At 45.8% G+C, this 26,574-nt stretch overlaps 1 protein-coding gene across 1 annotated transcript in view; it reads right to left on the bottom strand.

Annotated features, from left to right (window-relative positions):
* Positions 1 to 26,574, bottom strand: part of LOC144780943 (stAR-related lipid transfer protein 9-like) — a 540,925-nt gene that overhangs the window by 418,647 nt on the left and 95,704 nt on the right. The window contains exon 2 of the mRNA XM_078659512.1: positions 24,938 to 25,007. Coding sequence (XP_078515638.1) covers positions 24,938 to 25,007 — 70 coding nt within the window. The remainder of the gene's footprint in view (positions 1 to 24,937; positions 25,008 to 26,574) is intronic.

The raw sequence follows: 26,574 nt of genomic DNA, 5'->3' as shown, positions 1-26,574 counted from the left end.
ATAAATGGTCTGTATCTTTTCAAGAAAGAAGGCCGCTAAGTCTTCACAATGAGACACTGAGCAGATTTCGGCTACTGGGGCTCTCTTGGCGGTCAGGTCCTTGAGAACTTTAAAAATCAACTTCAAAGGATTAGGGCTGTTTTTAAACTCTTGGAAATAGTAGGCCGCACGGGCTCTGCAGATCGCTCTATGATAGATTTTGACTTTATTAAGATAAAGTACTTTGTTCTCAGCCTCGTAAGTTTTACGCCAGCGCCTTTCCGCTTGTTTACAAGCTTTTTTCTAAGGCACTAAGGTACTATCGTACCAAGGACTAGGTTCTAGGGCACGACACTTACTCCATGTGGCAGGAATGAGAAGGTCGAAAGCCCGAGTAATCCAATCACAAAAACGATCATAGCCAAGTTCCGCATCAGTATGAGGACCGAGCGGATTTTCATCGAGTAGTCAATGAAAATCTACAAGCTTTAATTTTTTCCAGGGGCGTTTCAAGGCAACTCTCTCAGAAGGTTTACGGAGGGGGTCCTTAATCGTGAGATGTAGTTTCACAAGAAAGTGGTCGGACCAAGCGACTGGGCTAGGCCGCGACACATTGGCTCCTGTTAAATTCGTAAATACGGGGTCCAGAATATGTCCACCCACATGCGTAGGATGAGTCACCAACTGGCTGAGTTGTAGTGCCTCCAGATCTGCAAGGGTGCTGCTAATAGCTGGAGTATGGCAACGATCAAAATGGAGATTAAGGTCTCCAAGGACACTAAAATTAGCAGAACTAATGGCAAGAGAACTCACCAATTCTGGGAAGGCCTTTCTGAAAGCAGTATCATTTCCAGGGGGTCGATAGATCAGAAGTCCAGAAAAAGAAAAATGGTGGCTAACCGTTATGCTAAAATGTGCACACTCACAGGTCTCCACATTCAAAACCTTCCAGGCACAAGGGAAGCATGACTTAACTATCACGGCAATACCCCCACCCCTAGAATTGCGGTTATGGGTGTAGATGGAGTATTCCGGAGGAAGAGCAAGATTCACTATGGCCGTCGCCTCATCCTGTAACCAAGTTTCAGTCATGAAGAAAATATCCGGGGCCTCCTCGGTAATAAGATCATGAATAACGGAATGATGTTTTGCCAGAGATCTGACATTAAGGTTCCAGATTGTAAGCTCACGAGGGGCCTTAGACTCTGTATAAAAAGATGCATCCGACGCGGATCCAGCTAAGGCAGAGATAGAGGTAAGAGTCTTAAGAGAAACATTCCCACAGGCGCATTGGGAAGGACCGCACAGCGGGTCAACCGATCCCAAAGTACAATATGGGGACAGATGTCGAATGCTCAAGAGCTCATCCCTCGAGTACCTACCTCCGGAGACCTGAGGCTGTGCAGAGTTCCTGGCGCTAGGCGCTTCTTTAGCGCTGACGGGCGCAGACGGGCAGGACTCTGGCACGACTCCAGCGCGATTACGGCGCTCCAGCTGCGCGTCACCGCTGCGCGTCACCATGACAGGTTTAAGTAGGGGACTCGCCTGCACGCCTGAGCACTGGAGCGCACACCAAGATGACGCCACAACACGTCCCTACCTACCCCCAAGATGGCCGCAAAGCATGTATACCTGCCAATGACCCGCTAAAGCAGCGGTGAATGTCACAATTATAGTGCAGGTATGCGCTGAGATTACAGTTAAAAGCAGGGTTTAATAAAGTAACTTTAAAAGAAATTTCGACGAAAACAGGATTTTTAAAACGCGCTCGCTTTCGCGGCTTCAATCGCCAAAAGCGTGGTGTCTGAATGCGCAGCGTAGTATACAAATACCTTGTCCAGGGCCGACCTGCCAGTAAAGACCGTCTTAAGTAGGGGACTCACCTGCACGCCTGAGCACTGGAGCGCTCACCAAGATGGCGCCACAACACGTCCCTACCTACCCCCAAGATGGCCGCAAAGCATGTATACCTGCCAATGACCCGCTAAAGCAGCGGTGAATGTCACAATTATAGTGCAGGTATGTGCTGAGATTACAGTTAAAAGCAGGGTTTAATAAAGTAACTTTAAAAGAAATTTCAACGAAAACAGGATATTTAAAACGCGCTCGCTTTCGCGGCTTCAATCGCAAAAGCGTGGTGTCTGAATGCGCAGCGTAGTATACAAATACTTTGTCCAGGGCCGACCTGCCAGTAAAGACCGTCTTAAGTAGTGGACTCGCCTGCATGCCTGAGCACTGGAGCGCTCACCAAGATGGCGCCACAACACGTCCCTACCTACCCCCAAGATGGCCGCAAAGCATGTATACCTGCCAATGACCCGCTAAAGCAGCGGTGAATGTCACAATTATAGTGCAGGTATGCGCTGAGATTACAGTTAAAAGCAGGGTTTAATAAAGTAACTTTAAAAGAAATTTCGACGAAAACAGGATTTTTAAAACGCGCTCGCTTTCACGGCTTCAATCGCCAAAAGCGTGGTGTCTGAATGCGCAGCGTAGTATACAAATACCTTGTCCAGGTTTAGTGGTATGTATGAAAGAAAAACTGCCTTGCAAAATAAGGAATCGCAAAATTTACGATTCCCTATTTTGGGATTGGATTAAATGCAATGTAAGAAGCACAGAAAAACTGCAGTTTGGTCTTAAGGAAACGCAAATTACCGCCAACTTCAAGTTGGTGGTAATTTGCGATTTCTCTGAAAAATACATGCCCTTAGGGCATGTATGTGTGCCACATGTGCACACATGCACATTTCAGGGGTGCAATAGGGTGTCCTCTTGACACCCTGGCACCCTTGAAATTGCATTCTCAATTTGAGATTCTCTAATTGAGAATCGCAATTGAGAAAGTCTTCCCATTCATTCATATGGGCCTCAGGCCCATAGCCCATAGGAATGAATGTGGAGGTATTCCTTAATTGCGAATCGCAATTTGCAATTCGCAATTAAGCAATATGTAGGATTCACAAAATTATTTGCAAATCTTACATACATAGCGTTTTGCGATTCTCAAATAGCGATTCACAAAATATCGCAATTTGAGAATCGTAAAATCAGAGTATATCTTTTGTTATTAAAATAAATTATCTGTTTTCTGTAACTTGTAGATAACAGTTATGCAGATATTTGACGAACAATTTAGGGAAGTTCAATTCCGTCTCTTTTTCACTCAGTTTTCCAGACATCGTGGTCCGCACATGGGGGCAGGGAAACGCTGAAAGCCTCATTTGTCCGTCCCAGAAGCGAAAATAATCACAGGAAAACGGAAGGAACCAAAAATAACAGAAGCAGCAGAGGCCCAAAATACACACTGAGGCCTGTCAGGATGAAGTCACTCAAGAAGCATGAAGCCCCACGGCCAAAGTAAGATTAACTAAGCATGGATGGGCAACCAGTTGTGCGCAAGTAGGACACATGGTCTCAATATTGCTAACTGCTAGTTTACATTCCTCTTAGTGGCCATATCAGCAACCCCCCTCTTAGCAGTAATTAGTCGCGATGCACAAAATAATCAGTCTACACAGTTTCTGTTTGAAAACTGTATGCTGTAGGTTTATTTCATACAAAGAGTATGCCAAAGTGGTGGGTTAACTTACGGGAGATCCAAGGTCAGGCAGCGGTGACTAACCTAAGCTGCCCGGCCCGCCTGATGAGCCAAACTGCACAGTGGCCAACCCAATTGGTGCTACCATTTATGTGGGGATTATCCCCCTTAAATACCATGGACCACCAATCCATAACTTCACTCATGCCTTTTTAGGGGCGGAGCGTGTCATGGCAAGACCCCGGTTGCTCAGGCTTACAACCGCCCAAAGGATTAGCGGGCACCGATGTTTTTCAACCAGGGTACTTATCCCCCCACAATTGGTTCCAAGACATAAACTATGGTCTACTTTAAGGTCACTGGGCATAGACTCTGAATTGCTAGATATTGTTGTAATATTACACAAGGCTAATTTGGAACAACTGGGATGTGGAAAACGTGGAGAATTTACCAATCACATACCCGGAGAGAGAGGAGTACGATAGGGCTGTGTCCTGGCCCCTACCTTATTTTCCCTTTATGTTATTGATGTCATAAACTATTTGCAAGATTGTACTCACAACTCCCCAAGACTGGGTAAAATTCCTATACGGCTCTTTTTTTTTGCAGATGACACCCTATTAATATCCGAGACCCATAAAACCTGATAAATAAAGTCTCTGATTTTTGTGATGAGAACGGTTTGGAGATGAACACGGATAAAACAAAGTTTGATTTTAAATCCCCACAAATCATTTATAGACAGCGTCAAGTTGAAGGGTTCCATACTGCAGAGGGTAGATTGATTTGACTATTAGGAATTAGACTGGATAATTCCCCATCAAGGTCTTGACAACTGCACAAAAAGTAGCATTACCTGGTTACATGGTGCCTCTATGGTTGCTAAAAAAAATATAAAACAACAACCCCAAGATCTGTAATGTCAGCAATTGAGATCTAACGTCCCTAAGTCCAGAGTGCTGCTCTGTATGGGGCTAAAATTTGGGGACTTGGAAATACTACGGAGCTAACGGTAAAAGAGAAGGCATTTACGAGAAAACTGTTTACCCTAAAGTCCCATTCTATTTTGATACAGGATTAAAGTGAGTAGGCAAACTAATTGCTCTACAACAACTTTTTTTTTGGATAAGATTGTGGGCCTCACCTAACCGAGACCCATATAGTTAAGCTGTAATAGATATTTTAGATATGGCCAACGCGCACTCCATCCCATGGCTTTGTCACATAAAATCAAACTTTCAGGCCCTAGGCATGGAAACATTATGGAGTTATCCCCTCTCCATTCTGGTTGGAACCAGATATACTGTTAAATCGTTTCTCTGGTAAGCATGGTTGATCACAGAAATGCAAGCCCTGGAAATTTACTGAGGGGTTCTTACATCATAACACACTCCATCATTTGAACCCTAAAGGGATGCTATTACACCTTATCAAGCCAGAACTCTGGACATTAAACTGAGGGGCTCACTTTAGGAAGGCCTATTTCTCAGCAAATGAAAACAGAATCCCAATGTACCTCTCTGTCCATTTTGCAAGGATGCTAATAAAGACACAGCTCGCCTCTTGTTTTTTTTCCCCGCTGTTGAAAGAGCAAGAAGTAAGCGGGTCAGATCTCTGTGTAGGAATGTAGGCATCAGACATTATTTACCTGCTTCTAGGATACTTATGACTAACAACAACTCCCTTATTGTATATGCAATAAGGGGATATGTTTATGCAGTAGGGTTAGTAAGGAAGAGGCTGAAGAATCCTCTTTAGAAATCAGCCATCTGAGCATAATACGAATCTATCATTTTATTATCCATTGAGGTTTTTATAGTTGCCTTTCGATCCTATGGACACTGATGAATAATATCTGTGAGGACTTTATTATTTATATTTTTAATTGTGGATTTAAATATGCTCACAATATTTTGCACAATATATGTCTTATATCTGGCTTCATATGATTTTTGCCATTTTTATCTCCTGTTAATAGTCGATATCTTGATTGTTTCATGTTTGATATCCTTGGCAGTTAGATGCCTACTATTTCAAGTTTATTTAAACGAATACAGACATGTTTAACTCATGTTTTTTAGAGAAAAAAAATTACGTTTAGCAGCCAACTTTCTTTCTGTGCTGAGTCCTACATTTAGACAGAATTGTGGCAATATAAAACTATGTTTATATAATGTGATTACTATTATCATTTTACTATAGATATCTCTTTGTTAAGAGAAATATTTAGATGTTATGCATATCATTGTTATTATTTAATGGATGTTTTGAATTACTTTATGCTTTATGAAATAACAAAGACAAAGAAAGAGTACTGATTAATTAAATCTCATTACGTGTTAAGATGTCACTGTCATTTTTTTTACTTTGAACACTGGACTAATTCAGTGTTACTGACCTACAGTTTTAAGCAGAGTTAATAGCACACTGTCCACAAATTAATGCAAGCAAAAACTTATCAAATTCTTTTAAATTTTAACATCCATTGAATTCGAACATTCCACGAATAAACTTGTTGATCTTAAAAAAAAACTCTGACACAATCTTAAAAATAAAAACTCTGACACAGATACAGATAAACATGACGCCCTGCACGAGCATGCCGGGCTGGAGGTTCTCTAAATAATTCCACTTAACTAAACCTCTTAAATCAGTGGCTTTAAAAAGCTTAGCATTTAATAACACTGAGCTTATGTACCATTGCTGAAAAAACATGCTTTTGAATGGTATTACGAGAATCTCTTTTCACTGGGTAATTACAGCCGCCACATGAATACGCTTTCTCTACATAGAAAGGCAACATATCATAGTTCCCCTGCGGAAGGACAGAATTCCAAGAAACACCACAAGAGTGAAAGCAGAAAGGTACATCAGCAGCTGATTGACACAGAAGCCGCAGGACCGCAAGCACAGGGAGTTCATGGTCAATGGCTTGGGCCATACGTCACCCACATCATAGGAGTTGGGCTTTAGAAGTCTTAGTAGCCTCCCTGCTACAGTGTAGTGCGACCCATGCCGCATGCTGTCCAATGCAACCCCTGACCGTGAAAGATGGTCTAACACAGTGATACTCAAAGTACGGCCCGAGGGCCACTTGCGGCCCTCTTGACCTTTAAATGCGGCACCCTTGGTGAACAGCAGCACCAGCTGCTGTTTGTTTTCGAGTACTAATATTTAGAAAAAGATGTTCAATAAATGGTCAAACATTTATTAACCTGCAAATAAACGCTTACCCGTTTGTTTAACATGTTTTTGAACCGCCTTACACAATGCATGACCCTCCCAGACCCCACCCGCCACCCTGCTGGCATCCGTGCGGCCCTCGGGCACACCTTAAACAGTACTTTGTGGCCCCTGGATAAATGTTTTTGAGTACCCATGGACCAGGTGGTCTCCCCTCTTTCCCTCCACCTCCATGCCATCATGCAGCATTTTAACAGAAGTGCTTGAGGGGAGGTAGCCTCTCGTCGCCAAAACTGTATACATTCATTACTTCTCTGTTTGCTTGTTTGTTGTTTTTTCCTGTTAAATATTCCATATATGACGTATTGCATTATATTTGAATTTGCTGCTGTTGTATAAACACAATGAGGGTAATTTAGATCTTGGTGGAGCGGGTGAACTGAGATAATTTGGCGATTTCACCCCCCCCACCAAACTCGCAGTTTCCCCACCTCTTTTAGAGGCGGGCTAATCAAAGGAGGATGAAGGCCGTGATGAAATTGCAAAGTAGAAATCTCTGACCAAGACGCTCATCCTTCAATGGGCAACCAGGTCATAGTGATGGTCGCTCCGCCTTATTTAGGGCCAAGTGACTGTTACTAGATTTCATATAAAACATGGCAGGCCTGGCCATTGAAATCAAATATATGAGATGCAGGTCACGCAGTGTCCTGCAAACTTATTGAAAGTCCAGGTACATCAGTTTTAAGCCTGGTGTAAAAGTAGCGCTGACCTATCAGACTGTTAGTTTTATAGATCATGACCAGGGCCCGGAATCACACCTAGTTTGCTACTGGGAGCAATTTTGGTCTATTTACTGTCAAGCTGTGTGTTCCTGAGGGCTGTGACCAGCTATCAACTGTGAAAGGGCCTTTTGGAATTTTTTAAGACCTCAGACCCTTCTGCAATGCCCAGACGTGGGACCCTTGCTCACTTTGCCACTGGATTTAAGCTAGCCTGGCTGATGACGGCTGATTAGACAGAAACCGGTCGCAGGATGCTTGTTTCCGGTCAAGGGAAAACATGGCTTGGCAGTTTGGGCTGGACTGTTCCGATGAGGCACAGGGTCAAACTGATTTGCATATGGCCATGTCTGAACTGGGGTGGCGGAGTGAGCTAAAGAATGATGATGGATTAAACCCAGATCAGTTGACTGGGGGTGAGTGTTTGCAATGTTCAACACTGCGCCCATCATCCCCTTTGGTTTTGCTTCCTTCTGCAATGCTCCCATATAAAGACACAGTAATGGTTCACGCGATGGTAGCTCTATTTAGGGCACACATTGGCCATTAGATGGATGTAGTAGCCACAGGTCTTCACAAGAGAGTTAACATGTTCTTCCATAGTGTGATGACAACTGAAAACAACTACCCAAAGTTTGACCTGCTTTACGAGCCCTATGCCTGTGTTGCCAACGTGGCAGATCTCATGGGAAATGCTAAGTTTTTTCACCAAAATCCTAGAGCCCACCAACAGCAATCTTCATCGGACTCTGAATCACATCCCCCAAACTGGACAGGTGGGAGGAGTCTATCTCATAATCCCTATTTACGGGGAGTAACAGTGTTCAGAAAAAAGCCTACCCTTTTACCTCAAGCAGATAATTAAACAGACTTCGATCACTTCACATCATAAGCCACAATCAATTCATCTCTCACAACCTGGTATGTCTAGATAGAAAAAAAAGGGATGAACCACTTGTTGGAGTAAGCAGATAACTCTGCAGTTAGTTATAGTCGATTGGGAAGGGTTCTATGGAATAAGTTTCAAAGGTTGCCAAGAGGTTGAGATGGCAAAAGACACACAATTGGTGGACGGAATATAGAACAAATGAAAATATTCACCCCCAATCAAGAGATCTGGGTTAAATCCATCATTATTTTTCTCACCATGCCACCCCAGTTTAGTGGTAGTGCAGTCAACCCAACTCAGGAAACCTCCCCGTACATCCAACAAGGTTATCTTCAGCTCAGACTGTAGGTCCCAAAGTAAAGCAGGAGACTCGATGGGAGACTTGAGTTGAGATGCCGCCACGTTCTCCAAAACATTTACAAATAAAAGGATCCCAGCAATCAGCCTGTAGTTTGCCAGGTCTACTGGACTCTTAGAAGAAATCTTGAGTTAAAGCATTTACTGATGACTTCTTGAGGCACTCTGGGACTCAGGCCTCAAGCAATTAGCAAGTGTGAATCCTTCTGGTGATCCGGCACAGAAGTTTCTTCCTATAGGAAATGAAGTGAAAGGATTACGGGTGCGCTGGCGAATGGTGATCCCTTTAAGGATGGCCCGGTGGTGTTCCATTTACCATGGGGAATAAATGGAACAGGTCTCCCCCTATTCAAGGATCTGTTTCGAGCTCTCCCCTGATCTATTGGACTAATGTAACTTTATCCACAAAGCAGTCTTTATTGATCAGAGATGATGATCATGAGCCCAGTGAGATTGTTGTTCACTGTTACCTCCCTTAAGATCTGAAACAGTTGCCCGGTAAAGATGGCAGCCTTTTCTACTTCAATTTTGCGCATCCTCAGAAGAATTTACTGCATCCTTGTCCGCCTGCAGACCCTGTGCCTCATAGGGACAGTCCAGCCTGAACTGTCAAGCCATGTCTTCCCTGGACCGGAAACAGACATCGTGGGACCGGTTTCGGGCTTTACAGATAGCATGCTTCTCCTAAAACTGCTGAGGCTCCCTCGACTCATCTCATGCTGCACCCCCTCCTAATGTTCTGCCAGAAGAAATAAAGGCTCTTGGATTTTTAAAGATTTTGACAGAGTGCTAAACTGGGCTGATAACTTCTGTTTAAAAATAAATAGTGGAAGTCTCCAAAGTTTCAATTTACTGCGAGGAAATAAAGTTGATGAAATACCCAGCCCCTCCGAGGAGCTTCCTGGAATCAAGGCTACATGAAAACTCTCAGATAAGGTGAGCAGGCTAAATGTTCCACCAGCACTGCTTGGTCACAGTAAGGTTGTCCGGTGAGGTCTCCAAGCAGGATGGACGGGTGACTCGTGGTCAGCTCTGGCGAGACACTCCCGACTGAAAAAGGTCTGCCACCCTTGGAGGTTTACCTGAGTCCTATCAACCGGAGGCAGAGTACAGTCCCCTTAAAATATACACACACACACTTGCCCATATGACTGCACAAATATGTGTTGTGTTCCTTGCACATTTGCGTGCACGCACACACACGTACATGCAGGTGCACACGCACACACACGTACATGCAGGTGCACACGCACACACACGTACATGCAGGTGCACGGCATACACAGTTTGAATGAGTCATATTTAACAACATTTCTGGGCAGATATTATTAGTCACACAATATGCAGAGGGGTGGACAGGGAGCTCTTAGAAAGGAAAAAGGTCCAGTACCAATGCTCCCAAGGACTAACGTAGTACTTACTAGGTGGTAACTGTTCCTATAGAGAAAAGGACAGACAAACTAGTGTGGTTGAGCGGATATAGAGGTGGTCTCTCTAGAGGCGATTCAGTTACTGTTGTGGGGAGGAGAATCTCTCCTTTTGAATATATTGCCCTCACACACCCTTGCGAGTGTCATGCTTCATCATCGGGCATTGCTACTCGTGGGGTGGCGCTGATGTCCTCCACGGGCCCCGCAAGAGGGCTCTTTATCAGAGATCTTTTGAGGAGACTCCGCAGTAGTGCATGTGGGTGTGTGAGCGTAAATAAAGTGGTGGGTACGTGGATTAAAATACCCCCGTGGTACCCAGAACCAAATTTTATTCAGGGGTCCCGAAGGTAATGTATAAAAACAAGGGAATGAGAGTACCTCCAATTAACAAATATGTCGGAGGGATGAGTGTCTTCCTGCTGCTCTCAGTTTCCGTGTACATGTGTAAGAAATGATATGTTAGGTCAACATGTTTCGCGCTACAGCGTGGTTCCTAGCAGATCCAGGAGCGCTTCGTCAGGACCATGAAAAAATAATAAATAAAGCAATTAATTGTGAAGTGGTATTAAAGGAATCAGGAAAGGACACCCTGTATTTCCTAATATACCTATATTCACCTGCGACTCACGAGTGGAAGGGGAGGTATCTGGCTGTCACGGGGGCGAGCTCCTAGACTCATCCTCATTACTACGGTGAGCTCCGACGAGACCACACTGTTTTTTATTAGGTATGGCTAAGGAACCTGATTCCGACGTTCCCAATAGCGCTAGGAAGCTTTTGACCTGAATATAGATATATTAGGAAATACAGGGTGTCCTTTCCTAATTCCTAATCCCACTTCACTATTAATTGGTTTATTTATTTTATTTTCTGCAATACAACACCTTCCCTGGTAATGGACAGTTCATCCTGCACATTTTTGAATTTTTGAAATTCAACTTTGTCAGTAAAAGGTTGAGTATACTTCTTCCACGGCTGAGTTAAAATTATGTCTTTGAGAATAAGCATGTTCTTATCAGCATTAGTAGCAGCAATGATCTGTTCAGTGCACGGGTACTCATAGTACGGCCCGCGGGTCAACAACGGCCCGGCAAGACTTCCCTGGCGGCCCGCGGACCTTGGACATATCGTACCGGCGTTTTAATTGATTTTTTTAAAGAGTGTCTGCCAACACAAGTTGCAGCAGCGCGACTCAGAGACTGCTGCTCTGTGCGGGCCGGCCGGAAGATTCCTGCCATAGTTAGAGTGGAGCTGCAGGGGCGCTAAGAGGTGAACAACACAGCCTCATTAACATGTTAATGGTCTTTTACAGACCAGTTAATGCGCTCGGTGCGGCTGTCTGTGTGTGTGTGCTCCAAAGCCGTCTCAGCCCGGGCTGACACAGAGGCAGGGTGAGATGACAGAGGGAGAGGGAGGGAGAGGGAAAGAAAGTGAGGGAAAGGGAGGGAAAGGGAGACCGAGTGAGAGAGGGAAGGAGGAAAAGGGAAAGGGAGGGTGAGGGAGGGAAAGGGAGTGGCTTTACTGGCTACCCTGAACCAAAGTTAAAGGTTTCGAACAAGAATGAACTCTAACTGGTATAGCCTGCAGCAGAAAGGCTATTTGACATTCTGTACCCTGTGAGTAGAATGTTGGAAATTAAAGGGTGCAACAAAGACCAATGTTGGATTGCTGGTGTACAAGTTGTATGCTACACCATTTTCTTTAATTGAGCTCTCAACATTCTAGTGACCAAATAGACCAGTTTAATTTGCTGTGACTAGTAACTTTTCCTTGGGTTGTGAGACTTGAAGGTGGCTACCCCCTCCCCTGCAACTTGCGTTGCATTATGTATTCCAAGTCCTCATATATAAAACATAGCACAAGAACTGATGTATTGCGGAATAGCCTAATTTTATCGTAGGCACATAAACACATTAACTACTAACTTGACAATTCACTTGTAACCAACTTGACAATCCTCTGGCTCAAATTTTCCTGTCATTTTGGTTATTATCTGGGGTTGTAGCAGGTTAATTGGATTGGTAAATTAGAGCTGAAAGTAGGCGGATACAGTTATCATGGCAGCATTACGAATTTTAAAATGCTTATCTTTACTCATATTTAACTATGTGAAGTTTAGGAGGGTGCCATGTGCTTTACTGCAGAGTCCCTTGCACTTGAGTCTACTGCATTCAAGATCTTATTAGCTTTGATTCAAGAATAGTTTCTGCCTAATACTAATACACTGGTTTTAAATGTGAATTCTTCTTACTGCAGGCAAATTATGGAACAAATCAAGGAGTGCAGAATCCCTTAAGTTGAGACAAAGTGAGGGAGGGAAAGGGAGACCGGGTGAGGGAGTGAGAGGGAAGGAGGGAAAGGTAAAGGGAAAGGGAGGAATGGAAAGGGAGGGTGAGGGAGGGAAAGAGAGTGACAGTGAGGGAGTGAGGGAGGGAAAAGGACGGAGGGAAAGGGAGTGACAGTGAGGGAGTGAGAGAGGGAAAGGGAGACAGAGTGAGGGAGTGAGAGAGGGAAAAGGAGACAGAGTGAGGGAGTGAGAGAGGGAAAGGGAGACAGAGGGAGGGGGACAGAGTAAGGGAGAGTGAGAGAGGGAGGGAGAGGGAGGGAGGGAGAGAGAGAAAGAGAGCAAGAGAGAGAGGTGTGTATGCCGGGTCTGGTGGCCCAGTGGACGAAGGTGTCCGCTGCAGGGACCAGTGATCAACCTCATGGTCAGTTTTTTTTTGGTTGGTCTAGCCCCTCCCCCTCCCCCACTGGCTCCGCCCCCACTGGTGCGGGCCTCAGACACAAACCACACTGTAAATTTGGCCCCGAGAGAAAGTTTGTGAGTACCCATGGTTCAGTGGGTAGGGCTGCTGGCGTGCTGGACCTCACATTGAAGTTAATGTACTTCTAAGCCGTTTACTAGGTGAAGCATGACAAAAATAGTGCAGTGTTTACATGAAGCATGACAAAAATAGTGCAGTGCCTAAAACCTGTCTCTGAGTCTGCCTACGTGGAGCATGACAAAAATAGTGCAGTGTTTGGAGTTTTACAGCCTGTCTCCAATTCTCTCTACATGAAGCAGCATAAATGCCAACAGACCCGACTCAGGCGGGAGACTATCGATTTCTCAAGCCAACAATGGCTTTATTTTAGCTACAAGCATGACAAAAATAGTGCAGTGTTCGCAGCCTGTCAGTGTTCCCGCTTGCAAACACGAAGAGCAATAAAAACCATATATAACGTCTTAACACACTTTCTGTTTCGACTGCACTAAACTTTTGATGCAAAAACGCCAGGTGTTTACACTGAAAAGCATTAATTCCCAAAGTATTACAATGCATTGGTGCTGTAAATGGCGTCACTGTGGCTTCGCTCTTAACCGTCTTTTGCTTCTTGACTATTTTTGGATAATGTGTCCTTAAAAGTGCCTTGTTCCTTCCCCCAGGCTCCCTCGTGTCTCCTGCAATCTTCAGCGTGGGGCACACAGGCCCGAGTTACAAGGACGCCTCGCTGCAAAAACACAGCCCAGAGGAGGGGAACCGAGAAAACCAGTAACGCGGCCCAGATGTTTCCAGCCCGTGACGTGCGACTTATCTCCGGCGGTTGGATGTTTACAGACAGATGTGAGAGATTGCAGGCGGCTTCTCCAGACCCAGAAACTCTCAGGGTCACAGGCAGACCCGCTTTTCAAAATATGATGTTTTTCAAAAAGTGGAGGGGGTCAGTGTAACTGCCAATGAAGGCTTTTTACTCTGCCTGACAGCCTGCGGTTCTTCTGCGCCAAAGTTAGATTTGCAACTAAGGGCCATATGTATCAACATACCCTATTGCGATTCCTAAATAGCGATTTTTAAGGAATCGCTATTTAGAAATCGCAAAATGGCATGTATGAAGAAATTCGCTATTTTTTAGCGATTCCTAACAATTACTTAATTGCGATTAGCAAATTGCTAACCGCAATTAAGGAATAATTTCCCATTCATTTCTATGGGCCAGGAGGCCCATAGGAATGAATGTGAAATTATACTCAATTGGCGATTCGCAATTTGCTAATCGCAAATTGAGGATATTTTCAAGGGTGCAGGGGTGTCACAAGAACACCCTGCTGCACCCCTAAAAATGACATGTGTAGGCATATGGCGCACATACATGCCCTTGAGCGTCATATGGCACCTTTGGATTTAAAAAAAAATCCTTTTTTAAAAGAATTCGCAACTTACCACCAACTAGAAGTTGGTGGTAATTTGCGAATCCTTATGGGCATTTTTGAATTAATTTTTCTTTGATACATTGCATTTAAGGAATCGCTAAATTTGCGATTCCTTAAGTGCAATCGCAAAATAAGGAATGGCAAATTTTGCGATTCCTTATTTTGCAGCCAAAATGTTTCATACATTCCATTTAGCAAATTAGCATTCGCAAAGGCCGAAATTCTGCGAATGCGAATTTGCTTGATACATATGGCCCTTAATGACTTGACAAACTCTGTTCACATTCTGCTTTGTTTATAAGGGAATCCACAGACGACAAGGAATAGCGCCCCCTACCCCTTGCTTGGCCTTTAGTATTGCGGGCACTGACTGTCTTTGCTGCTCTTGGTCTCAGAAGACATAGACACAGAAGAAGGACTGAAAGGAATCAGGGTTCTGAGAGTCTGGTATTGTTTCTGGAGCATTTATTTATTTATTTTATTTTATTTAATGCGATTTTATATAGCGCAAACTTTACCCAAAGGTGTCAGAGCGCTTTACATAAGAACCAGTTGCAAAACATAAGGACTTCGGATTACATGAGTTACATAAAAGATACAAACAGAAAAAAGTGCAAATGTACAAGATGTAAAGTCACACAAGGAAGAGATACAAACAGAAACAAAAGTTGCAAATGTACAAGTAGTAAAGTCCCTCAAGGAAGAGATACAAATGGATATACCCTAAGAGTCACATAGGAATGGTAGAGAGTACAAGGGTCTACTGCTTATACTAGTGGTTAGAGTTATCTCTATATACATATATATATATATATATATATAGTAGATTTTCTCAGGTCAGACCCAAAAAACCAGGAGAGCAGCGTTCCATTAAGTGGGGTCGGAGGGGGCACACAGTCACAGCACCAAGGGAGGGTGGGAGGGATACAAGGGTATGGAGAAAAGGCAAATCAGAGGATCGTCAAGGGGGAAACGAGTGAAAAGGGTAAAGGACGAGGGAATGGACAAGATGGCGGGTCAGGGTCCAGAGAAAAGCGACCGAGAACAGCAGCAACATGAAAGGTGCCTGGGGTGTGAACCCTTCTGAGCCAATTTGGCCTCTTTATGCCTCGAAGGAGCAGGTGAAATCTGGGCCTTTAAAATGTTGTGTAGTTGCGCTCACGTTGTCAGTCATAATTGCTCTTTTGGTGTAACTGTGCTGCAGTATAGGCACTATCTCTGCCTTTGTAATGTTGCATGTTTCCTGCACGTCACCTACTGCGATTGCAGCTCCAGCTGTTATTTCATTAATCTGGCTTCATTTCACTTTTTTGGCAGTGCCTTTGCCTTAAAAAGTGGTACAGACATGTCGCTGAGTCTGAATTACTGGGAAATGCCCTTTTGGTGAAAACATAAGAGCACTCTACTGCCCTCTGGATAAGTTAGCGCTATATAGATTTATATGAGCAGGTGAGAAGATATAAACATAAACCCTGCCACCAAGCAGCAATGCATGCTACTGCACAGGGGGCAACAAATTCACAGCCTTCCAACAGGAGACCTTAGACAAGACCACCTGAATGACATTGATATAGCATGCAGGTGTTCACAACAGCTGTTGTCAGCATGGCACACTTCGCCCTAACATTCAGCACAACATGAGACAAAGCTCCTAAAACACATCCACCATGGCCCAGATGTGCCACTTAGGGCCAGATGTAGGTGGCCAAATACCGAGCGGTAATGCAGAAATTCGCAGAATTTCTGCGTTACCGACCGGTATTTGGCTGGGAGCAATGTAGGTGAGTTTAAACCTACTTGCAAAATAAGGAATCGCAAAATTGCGATTCCTTATTTTCGATTCGAGAGGTCTTTATTCGATTTGCATCATAAAAGACAAATACATATTAAAAAAAAACCAATTCATATACTTTTACATATAAGATAATAAATATATTACATTTTAAAACCATGTTAAGAAAAGTATTAAATTTTTAGACAATGATGTGCAAAAAGACCCCTTACTACATAAAAACAATGCTACATTGGAGCTAAGAGTTGTAAAAACATATACAGTGGGAGCTTCATTTGCCAAGGTTGCGAATACGAATTGACCAAACCCAGCTCACGAATTTTGCTACACCAATGGCGATAGGGGGGGAAGTATCTGTTTTAAGAATCCTAGTCGCTGCAACTGCAGATCTAGTACCTAATAGGCGGCAGACCGGTAAAAGCCAAACTTTTCTGGGTAACGAGTACTTAGGACAGCAAAAGAAGAGATGTTCAATATTCTCTACTGCTGTTACACAGAAAGGACACTTATCGCTACCACCAATTGACCAGGAGTGCGTAAGCCCCCTCACAGGTAACGAGCCTACACGTAATTGGTGATACAGTTTGCGATCATTTGGCTTGGTAATTAAGTCCCAGTAGGCTTCGTATTTAGGGACATCCTTTACAACCAAGAATTCGAGTGACATGGTAGGACCAACAACCATAGCGGATCTCCTCTCAGCGATCCAGTGCCAATAAATATCTTTGAGTGCCTTTTTAGATGGAAAGGTCGCACGTGCTGGATCGACCCATAATGCCTCCAGGCTCAAGTTTTTCAAAAGCATCCTGAGATGAGAGAACCAGGGAACCCTATGGGACCCTTCAAGCCCCCTCACCTCAGTGATAGCCTCAGCAAACAGGATGAATTCAGGTGTAGTCCACAGACGACGCCAGAACGCCAGTGGTCTATACCGTACCACGTCCTCGATGGATTTAACACCTAAATCAAGCTGCAGGGGTAGGGAGGGTGTTGATTGTGGAAGACCAGTTGCCATTCTGAGGAACCTATTCTGTGCCACCCTCAGAGTGGATAAATCACTATACCCCCACAGTTCTGCACCGTAGATAGTTGCAGGGATTATCTTCGAGCCATAAATTTTTACCAACGGTGCCAGGGGTTTAGTGAGAGATTTTGTGAGCTCCTTCAGTAGGGCTCCCCCAAGTTGGGCATGTTTCAGGGTCATAAGATCCAATTGGGGTTTCCAGCTCAAATTCTCACTTAATGTGACACCCAGGTATGTAAAAACCTCAGTTTGTTCCAAAATGGCTCCACTCATCGACACCTTAGCCTTCACAGCCTTATGACCTCGCAGGACCATAAATTTGGTCTTGTTGACATTCACTTCTAACTCATGCTCGCTACAAAAACACTCAAAACGGGCCAGTGCGGACTGAAGGCCCTGCCTCGTTTTAGAGATGATAAGAGTGTCGTCCGCGAACATAAGGAGAGGAATTTTCCTACCAGCAAGGGAGGGCGCATCCGTTGGAAAATTAGAAAAATACTTGGTCACCCCATTAATAAACAAAGAAAAAAGGGTGGGAGCCAACACACACATTTGTCTAACCCCCTTGGCAACTTTAAAACTGTCAGTAACCTCCCCTGGACCACCCCATCTTACTTTGGCATAAGTGTTTGAGTGCAGATTAATCAACAGCACCACCAGCACTTTGGGCATTCCCAAATCCAGCAGGACTTCCCAGAGCTTGGTCCTTGGCACTAGGTCGAACGCAGACCTAAGGTCCACAAATGCCGCAAACAACAAACCTCCCCCAAGGTAGACCACCTTCCAATATAGTAGCATGAATCTAAAAACTTGCTCTAAAGTCCCCATATGTTGCCGAAAACCCGCCTGGAGAGGGCTTAAAACATCATGATCAGAGATCCAAGTCTGGATCCTACCCAAAAGAAGGCGAGCCACAATCTTTTGTACAGCATCAATAAGGCTAATAGGTCGATAATTAGCCGTTACTGAGCGATCACCCTTCTTATGAATGGGAAGGATCTCCGCCCCCAGCCATGAATCAGGGACTTTCGCACCCCTTGCCAAGGCATTGGCTAAAAGAACAATGTATGGGACCCAGTGGTCCTGTTCCTGCATAAACATATCAGCTGGTATGCAGTCAGGTCCTGGTGCTTTACCCCCCCCGGGATAACCCTTAACACTGCCCTCACTTCAGCAGGCATAAAGACCAAGGCTTCGTTGGAAGTAATAGGCAACAAAATTGCAGAACTAGTGACATTCGCTTTGAATTGATTCCCATAGTATTCGACCCATTCCCTTGGCTCAACACAATTTGAGGGGGATCTGTCCTGTGGGCGATTGCCCCATTTAAGCTGCTGCCAGAATTTAGTCATGTTATTACTCTGGCAAGCCTCCAACAGTTCCTTCCAACGGGTCTCCTCCCAGTTCTTCTTAGCAGTAGCCTGCACAACTTTGTAGGTGGCCCTACAACTACGGATTAAACTCTGATCTCTTGACTTTAAGGCCGCATGCAGCACCTTTTGAGACTCCCTGCATGCACTGTCATACCAGGATAGGGGCTTCAGCTTATTTCTTCTAGGGCCAATGGATTTAATAAAAAGAGTTTTGAGATTTAAAAATAGATCCCTATGTAGTGTAGTAATGTTATCCAGAAGGGCCGACTCTTGGCTGAACCCGCTGATTTGAGTCATTGTATCCCTCAGCATGGTTCTAATCCTTGACAGAGCCACCTCATCCAGGGCTATTTTAGGCCAACTGACCCTTCTTTCGTTATTGGATAAGAAGACCTGCGGCAGGGACGCCTCTGCCACCGAGGGCTCTGCAAAGGAACCTTCTTTGATCGATAGAACCAGGGGATTGTGATCACTCTCGGGTCTATTTACTACCACCATATCCAGCAGACTGGGCCACATTTCCACATTCACCAGGATATAATCAATACGGGAACCAGATCTGCTGTTATCGTAGGTCATTGCCCCCATCCTATCGGACTTCAAACGCCCATTAACTGCACGCATTCCCTGATCCAAGCATAGACCCTTCAAAAATATGGCTGATTGGGACCATTTCTTAATAGGTTGTAATTCCAAACCCGGAATGCCCCATAAAGAATCCTCATCTTCAGTGAGCATACCATCATCCAGCCCCATAGGTTCAAAGCAGGTATTAAAGTCCCCCAATACCACTCTATTTGTATTCACCGGCAATGAGCTTAAGAGTCCCTCCAACACCAGGGCAACAGGAGAACATTTTCCCCCTTGGATACCCCTTATATAGATATTTATAATCACCATATTCAGTCCCGAGGACGATTTTACCCGTATGGCCAACATATCGGGGTTATCCAGCGGGAGCTCCTCCACTGTTACTCCCACATGTTGGCGTACCCAGATGGCTAGACCACCCACTGTCTGCCCCTTGCACCCTTCACAGCTGGTCTAGAAAAATTCAGAAAACCAGCGCGAAAAATAGGCCGGGTAGCCCAGGTTTCCTGGAATGTCCAAATATCATAATGGTCGATTCCTTATTTTGCTCTTGCATTTAAGGAATCGGAAACTGTGATTCCTTAAATGCAGTGTAAGTAGCACAAAAAAAGTGCACTTCAGCCTTAAGGAATCACTAATTACCACCAACTTCAAGTTGGTGGTAATTAGCGATTTCCTTTAAAAAAAACACTTTTTTGCATTTTTAAAAGTGCGGTGTGGCACACATCCATGCCATTAGGGCATGGATGTGTGCCACATGTGCACACATGCACATTTCAGGGGTGCAACAGGGTGTCCTTTTGACATCCTGGCACCCTTGAAATAGCTCCCGCTATTTGCGATTCTTTAATACCGAATCGCAAATAGTGACTATCTTCCCATTCATTCCTATGGGCCTCCTAGCCCATAGGTATGAATGGGTAGCTATTCCTTATTAACCCCTTCGATGCTGATGACGGAACCGTTCCGTCATCAGTCACGGCTGAGCTGTGCTGATGACGGAACGGTTCCGTCACAACCGCGCCCTGTTCTGGAATGTCCAGCACAGGGCGCGGCTACGGCGCCGCGGTCAAGGTGTTAACGAATCTCAATAAGCGATTTGTTATTAAGGAATATTAAGGAATCGCTAATATTTTAGCGATCCTACGTACATTCAAATTTGTGAGTCCTTAACAGCGAATCGGTAAAATTCGCTATTAAGGACTCGCAAATTTGAATTTACGTACATCTGGCCCTTAGTCGGTTAACGGGGTACTCAGCAGCAGCTTCCACCCAACCACACTCACTCCACAGCGCCTTCCAATCATAATTAATTCTGCTTTCTCAAACAACATGCTTGGTGAATCCCTGGAATCCTCATGACATGACACGGCACTGAAGCCGTACAGCTGTCAAGCAGAGCCAACTCAACGGGACTCTCCCCGCACCACACATACACCAACGAACCATTCGGAAAAAGTTACCTTACACATACCACGTCATTACATGTACAGCATAAGATCCCTCCTGTGTACCTGGCTACAGGCAGCATCTGGTAAACAACTTGCATTGGCCAGGCAATTGTCAAGCAGTAACCCCTACTCAACGAGGAATGTCAAAGTCCTTCGGCCCGCACACTAAATATACTAGGAAGGTCCTCAGTATTTTCATTTTATTTTCACATTAACCAGTATGAAACACAATTAAATCAGAAATGTAACAAATGTTTACTAACAATATACATCCTAAAGTAAACAAGCAACCACAAACAAAAGGAGAACATAAATGTTATGTTATGTTATGTTATGTTATAACAATTTATTATGCGCAACAGCGACCCCAGCGAAGGAGCATCCCGGCGCAGAGACAACGGAGCAACATAACATAACAGGGAGACAATGCCACGGAAAAGAGGCTAAAACAAGAAGGTCTTGATGGCTCTACGGAAAGACAACAGGTCCTCAAGCAGCCGGATTTCAACTGGAAGGGTGTTCCAGACTAATGCCGCTTTCACCCTGAAAGAACGACCCCCCATCCTGCTGAGCCTGAACCTAGGGACAACAGCAAGGGCCTGACCTTGAGACCGAAGGTTGCGGGTGGGGACATAGAAGGAAATAGAGTTGGCCAGAATCTCAGGGCCTATGCCTCTTAGAATTTTAAAGGTCAGACACAAGACCTTGAAAAGAATACGCTTCCTGACCGGGAGCCAGTGCAGGGAGCGGAGGACATTAGTCACCGGGCAAAACCTAGGTAAGCCGACAATGGCTCTCGCCGCGGCGTTTTGCACCCGCTGCAGGCGGGTTAACTCAGCCTGGTTAGCCCCAGCCAACAAAGAGCTTGCATAGTCCAGGCGAGAGATGATGGTTGCCTGGACTACAAGCTGTCTGGTGGGGGCATCGAAGAACCTGAGCACTGGCCTTAGGCCTCTTAAGAGTCCAAAGCAGCAGGCTGCAGTTTTTTTGGTGTGCCCTATGAATGTAAGACCGACATCTAACCAGACCCCTAGGTTCTTTACCTCCGACACCGGGGTCGGAATGGGGCCCAACTCCGAAGGCCACCACTGATCGCCGCAGAGCTCCACTCCCTTCCCGACAACCATGACCTCTGTTTTTGTGGCATTAAGCTGGAGACAGTTGCCTGTCAACCAGCTAGCCACCGCCTTCAGTCCAGACTGAAACCTGGGGGCGTCCTGTTCCGCGTCCCCGCTGAGAGTAACCGCCAGCTGTGTGTCGTCGGCATATGAGACCAAAGTTAGGCCCCACTGCCTTGCGACATCAGCCAGCGGTCTCACGCAAATGTTAAACAACGTGGGGCTCAGCGAGGAACCCTGCGGAACCCCCAAGGCCAGCGGCTGGAACCTGGACTTGAAGGGAGGGATGGCAACACAGAAAGAGCGGTTGTCTAGGAAGGAGCGGAACCATTGCAGCGCCTGGCCGCCGATACCAATCTCCTCGAGCCGCTGGAGGAGGATGCTGTGCGATACAGTATCGAAGGCGGCGCTGAGATCTAACAAAATCAGCGCCGCCGTCTGACCAGCATCCAACCTCGCACGGAGATGTTCCACCATCGCCAGAAGGGCAGTCTCCGTGCTGTGGCCAGCACGGAAGCCATTCTGTGTGGGATCGAGGGCATTGGACCGGGCTAGATGTTCAGACAGGGCCAGGTTGACATGAGCCTCTGTCAACTTAGCTGGCCAGGGTAGCAGCGAAATGGGGCGGTAGTTTTCCGGTTTAGACGGGTCAAGAGAAGGTTTTTTAATAATCGGAGACACCACCGCCTGCTTCCAGCTAGTAGGGACTACCCCCGTCTCAAGGGAAAGATTGACCAGGGAACGTATAGCCATACGTCCCAAAAAAGCCTGATCTCGAAAGATGTCCGGCCTCCCTGGATCAGATGGGGACCCAGATTTAACTTGCATGGCAAGTTTGTCAAACCCTTCCAAAGTGAGGGGGGGAAATGAGAGCAGAGTGGTCTGAGGAAGTGTCTCCTTAGGGCTGCCCAGCACATTACCAGTACTAGGGAATGTCCGATATATAGCCTGGACTTTTCCCACAAAATAAGAAGCGAGGGATTCACAGTGTGTGACAGAGCTCTCAGCCATAACGGTTGACCGCTTAGACATAAGATCTTTAACCACCCTAAAGATGGCCTTCGACGGGTTAGTGCTGTTCCGGAATTCCTCGGCGTAAAAAGCCGCTCGGGCACGACAGATAGCCCGGTGGTAGAGCTTGACGGCCACGGCATATGCAGCTTTTAGCTCAGCCCCATATGTCCTCCGCCAGGCCCTCTCCGCCCGTCTACAGGCTCCCTTCAGAGCGCGCAAAGCGTCATTATACCAGGGGCTCGACACACGAGGATTGATCTTCGTCGTTACAACTGGTATCAAGGTGTCCAGAGCCCTAGTGAGCCAGGAGCAGAAGAGATCATACCCTTCTTCTACGTTGTTCAATGGGCCCAAAGGTGCCACTGACAAAAGACGGTGAAAGTCTTCCAACCTAAGTTTACTCCAGGGTCTCCTGGGTACCCTTTTGGCTGAAGCAGTAGAGGTAGTGGCTGACATAGGACAACAAATGGACACCAAAGAATGGTCAGACCACTCTACAGGAGCAATCGACGTGACTTTGGCCTCTGTCAGATTAGTAAAAAAAGGGTCAAGAATATGTCCCCCGGAATGAGTAGGCTGGGAGACCAGCTGAGATAATTGAAAGGCTTCTAAGTCCATAAGAATACTACGTGCTGTCAGACAAGAAGGTGTATCGAAATGCAGATTTAGATCGCCCAGAATGGAAAAGTTGGCGCAGTCAGTGACCAGGGTGGCGACAGTGTCCGGGAAAGCATTCCTGAACGCCACGTCACTGCCCGGCGGACGATACACCACCATCCCAGAGAGTGTAAATTCTGGGCTAACAGAGACTTTAAAGGAGGCACTTTCACAGCCCGCAATCTTAAGGATGGTCCATACACAGGCAAAGCTAGATCTCACTATCAGAGCTATACCCCCCCCTCTAGATAGCCTATTCGCAATGTACATCGAATAGCCAGGAGGGCATACAAGGTTGGGGATGGCAGTGTCGGCTTCCTGAAGCCATGTTTCGGTGAGAGCAAAAATATCCGGGGCTTCATTCTCAATCAGATCGTACACATTCTGCTGATGTTTCAGGAGCGACCTGACATTAAGATGCATAATCCGCAGTGATGTAGGCAAGCCTCTACTACGCAGGGCGGCGGGAGAGCTACGCCGGGAGAGAGGCAGCGGGGGGCCAAGCACCACAATTGCAAGGGCAACGGTAAGGGCCACATAAGGGAAAAACGGGCTGAAGAGTGCAGTGACAACTCACCTTGCCGATGGAATACAGACGCTCCCTAGAGTATGTTATCATGGCGGTGGTAGAACGCAAAGGCGGACCAGAGCCCACCACGTCCAGCGCGTCCTTAGCGCGGACGGGCGCAGACGGGCAGGACTCTGGCCACGCGAGGACACGCCCGCTGCGCGATCCCGCTGCGCTAGGGGAGGAGCATTAAATACGCGATCCCCGGCTGGCGCATGCGCACTGAAGCGCTGTCAGGTAGAATGGCCCACTCACCCCAAAGCAAGATGTCCGCCACCCCGGGAACCAACCCGCCAAGCGGCGGTGCGGGACTCAATTATAATGCAGGTAAGGGGTAGGAAAGAGCGAGGGTCTAAGCGACCTAAAATCAATAAAAACACAAGTTAAACAGATTAAAATGAGCAGAGCAGTAAGCGCCGTCACGCTCCTGCCTGCAATTCGCTCCGTGTCAGGGGAGAGAGAACGGGGACTCGCGTTAAATACGCGATCCCCGGCTGGCGCATGCGCACTGAAGCGCTGTCAGGTAGAATGGCCCACTCACCCCAAAGCAAGATGTCCGCCACCCCGGGAACCAACCCGCCAAGCGGCGGTGCGGGACTCAATTATAATGCAGGTAAGGGGTAGGAAAGAGCGAGGGTCTAAGCGACCTAAAATCAATAAAAACACAAGTTAAACAGATTAAAATGAGCAGAGCAGTAAGCGCCGTCACGCTCCTGCCTGCAATGCGCTCCGTGTCCCAGAACCATAATTAAAGGAGACCTAGATTAAGAGAACACTTTGGTGTCATACTAATGGTAGGCGGGGCTGCACAAATGATAACACAACACTCTGTACCCATTAAATAGCCCCCTCAGTGGCCCATGGGAAGATAGGGTGGCACAAGGGCTGGACCAGGCTCCCTCTCCTGGCACTTCAGTGATTTGACGTTCCTGGGTAATCCCTACCGGACCATGGATTTGTGGGGTGTCTAATCACAAGAGGAAGATAGCCACTTACTTTTATGTTCCTCAGCTTTGCTGTATTGCCATCAACTTCGACAATTATGCTGGTCCCTTCTGCAGTCTCTCTGCAATTGACAAAAAAAGAAATTTGTAAACACACAACAATTTCTAACCCAAGAAACTCAGAAGGATAAGATGCAGCCAATTAAATGACATCATTTTAAGTACATTTAAAATCATGGGGAAGGGGGCAAAGAAAGAGTTGCATCCCTAGATAAGGTTCAGGATCACATGAAATGTATAGGAAATTATCTTAAGCTGGGAAAAAATGTAGCTCAAAGGTATGGTAATAAATATATGAAATAGAACAAGGTGTCCAGAAGTAGATGTCAGCACACCAGAAACACTGTGCCCAGGTAGACTGTACCATGCCACACTGTATGTGATGTTGGTTTACAAGGTTTGTGTGTGATGTGAAGTGTGTTGTTGAAGCAGCTTCTGATTGACCCATGTCAGTTTGCTCTGGCTGCGGGTTCTCTATAGAGTGGTGCAAACCTGCCAGTCTTGAAATAATTTCCACCATATGATCAAGAGGCGGGAGGAGAAGGGGCGGAGTCTTGGGGAGGTTGTGGCCCTGGAGAGTATTTCGGCTTTTGGAGAGATGTTGTACTAAGAATCCAGAGAGGCTTACAGCTTTCAAGTGCTACCTAAGACCACAATGACTCTCCCTAACAGTTTAAAAAGGTATTTGGGGTTCAGCCAGTGTCCTGTGGAGGTTGTAAAACTTGTGTCACATTGCAACAGTACAGGGCACTATTGTAAAGTATAAATAATAGAATACACGCTGAAAAGGTAAGGAAGAGTCTCAGTGGTGTAGCAAGGTCAGGTGGTACCCCGTGCGGAAATTTCTTGTCACCCCCAGCTTGACAAATTGGCAAAAATATGTGTTTAAAACACATATTTTTGCCATTTTGTCACCCCCCTCAGTGATGACACCCGGGGCGGACCGCACCCATCGCACCCCCCTTCCTACGCTACTGAAGAGTCTTCTTTATTCCAGTCATCCGCTCTCCATAACTGACACAACTGTCATCTGCCTGAACATTCTAAGACAGGCTCATTTGGAACATTCCACACGTAACAGAGAAAAGGGGAGGAGGGAGCAACCATTTACATAGGGATCACACAGTTTGTTATGTGAAGGTTAACAAGTATTAATCATATTTATATATTCCAACAAGCACCCACACATGAAACTGAAACACATTATATTTTAGAATTTCTAACTCCCTTTAAAGCTCGTGGTAGAAAGTCTCCTTGACGTAAGCCTGTGTGAAGTGCGCCCACAGCATGTGACATAAAACCATACTGTCAAAGTTGTCTTGCGACCAGCTGCATTTGAGCGAGTCGCTCGTACATCTTGCTTTGTGTGTTTCTGGCCTTGAGCCAATACTGGAGCCTATGGGTTTTGTACAGGCCGGGGTGCTGATGCTAATCCTTGACATGTCTTCTGCTGCTGTTTATGGCATTGTGTGGTTATCCTAATGGATATCTCTAATGTGGTTGAGTCTTGGAACCTCCTGCATCTGAGTTACATGTGTGGGATGCTATGCAGCATCAGAGTTACATGTATAGGTTGCTATGCAGCATCGGAGTTACATGTCTGGCTAGGGGCCTGTGCAGAGTCACCAG

The sequence above is a fragment of the Lissotriton helveticus genome, chromosome 9 (genome assembly GCF_964261635.1).
Source record: "Lissotriton helveticus chromosome 9, aLisHel1.1, whole genome shotgun sequence".
Taxonomy (NCBI): domain Eukaryota; kingdom Metazoa; phylum Chordata; class Amphibia; order Caudata; family Salamandridae; genus Lissotriton; species Lissotriton helveticus.
Note: the sequence above shows the minus strand (reverse complement) of the source record. Positions and strands in the feature narration are given on the sequence as shown.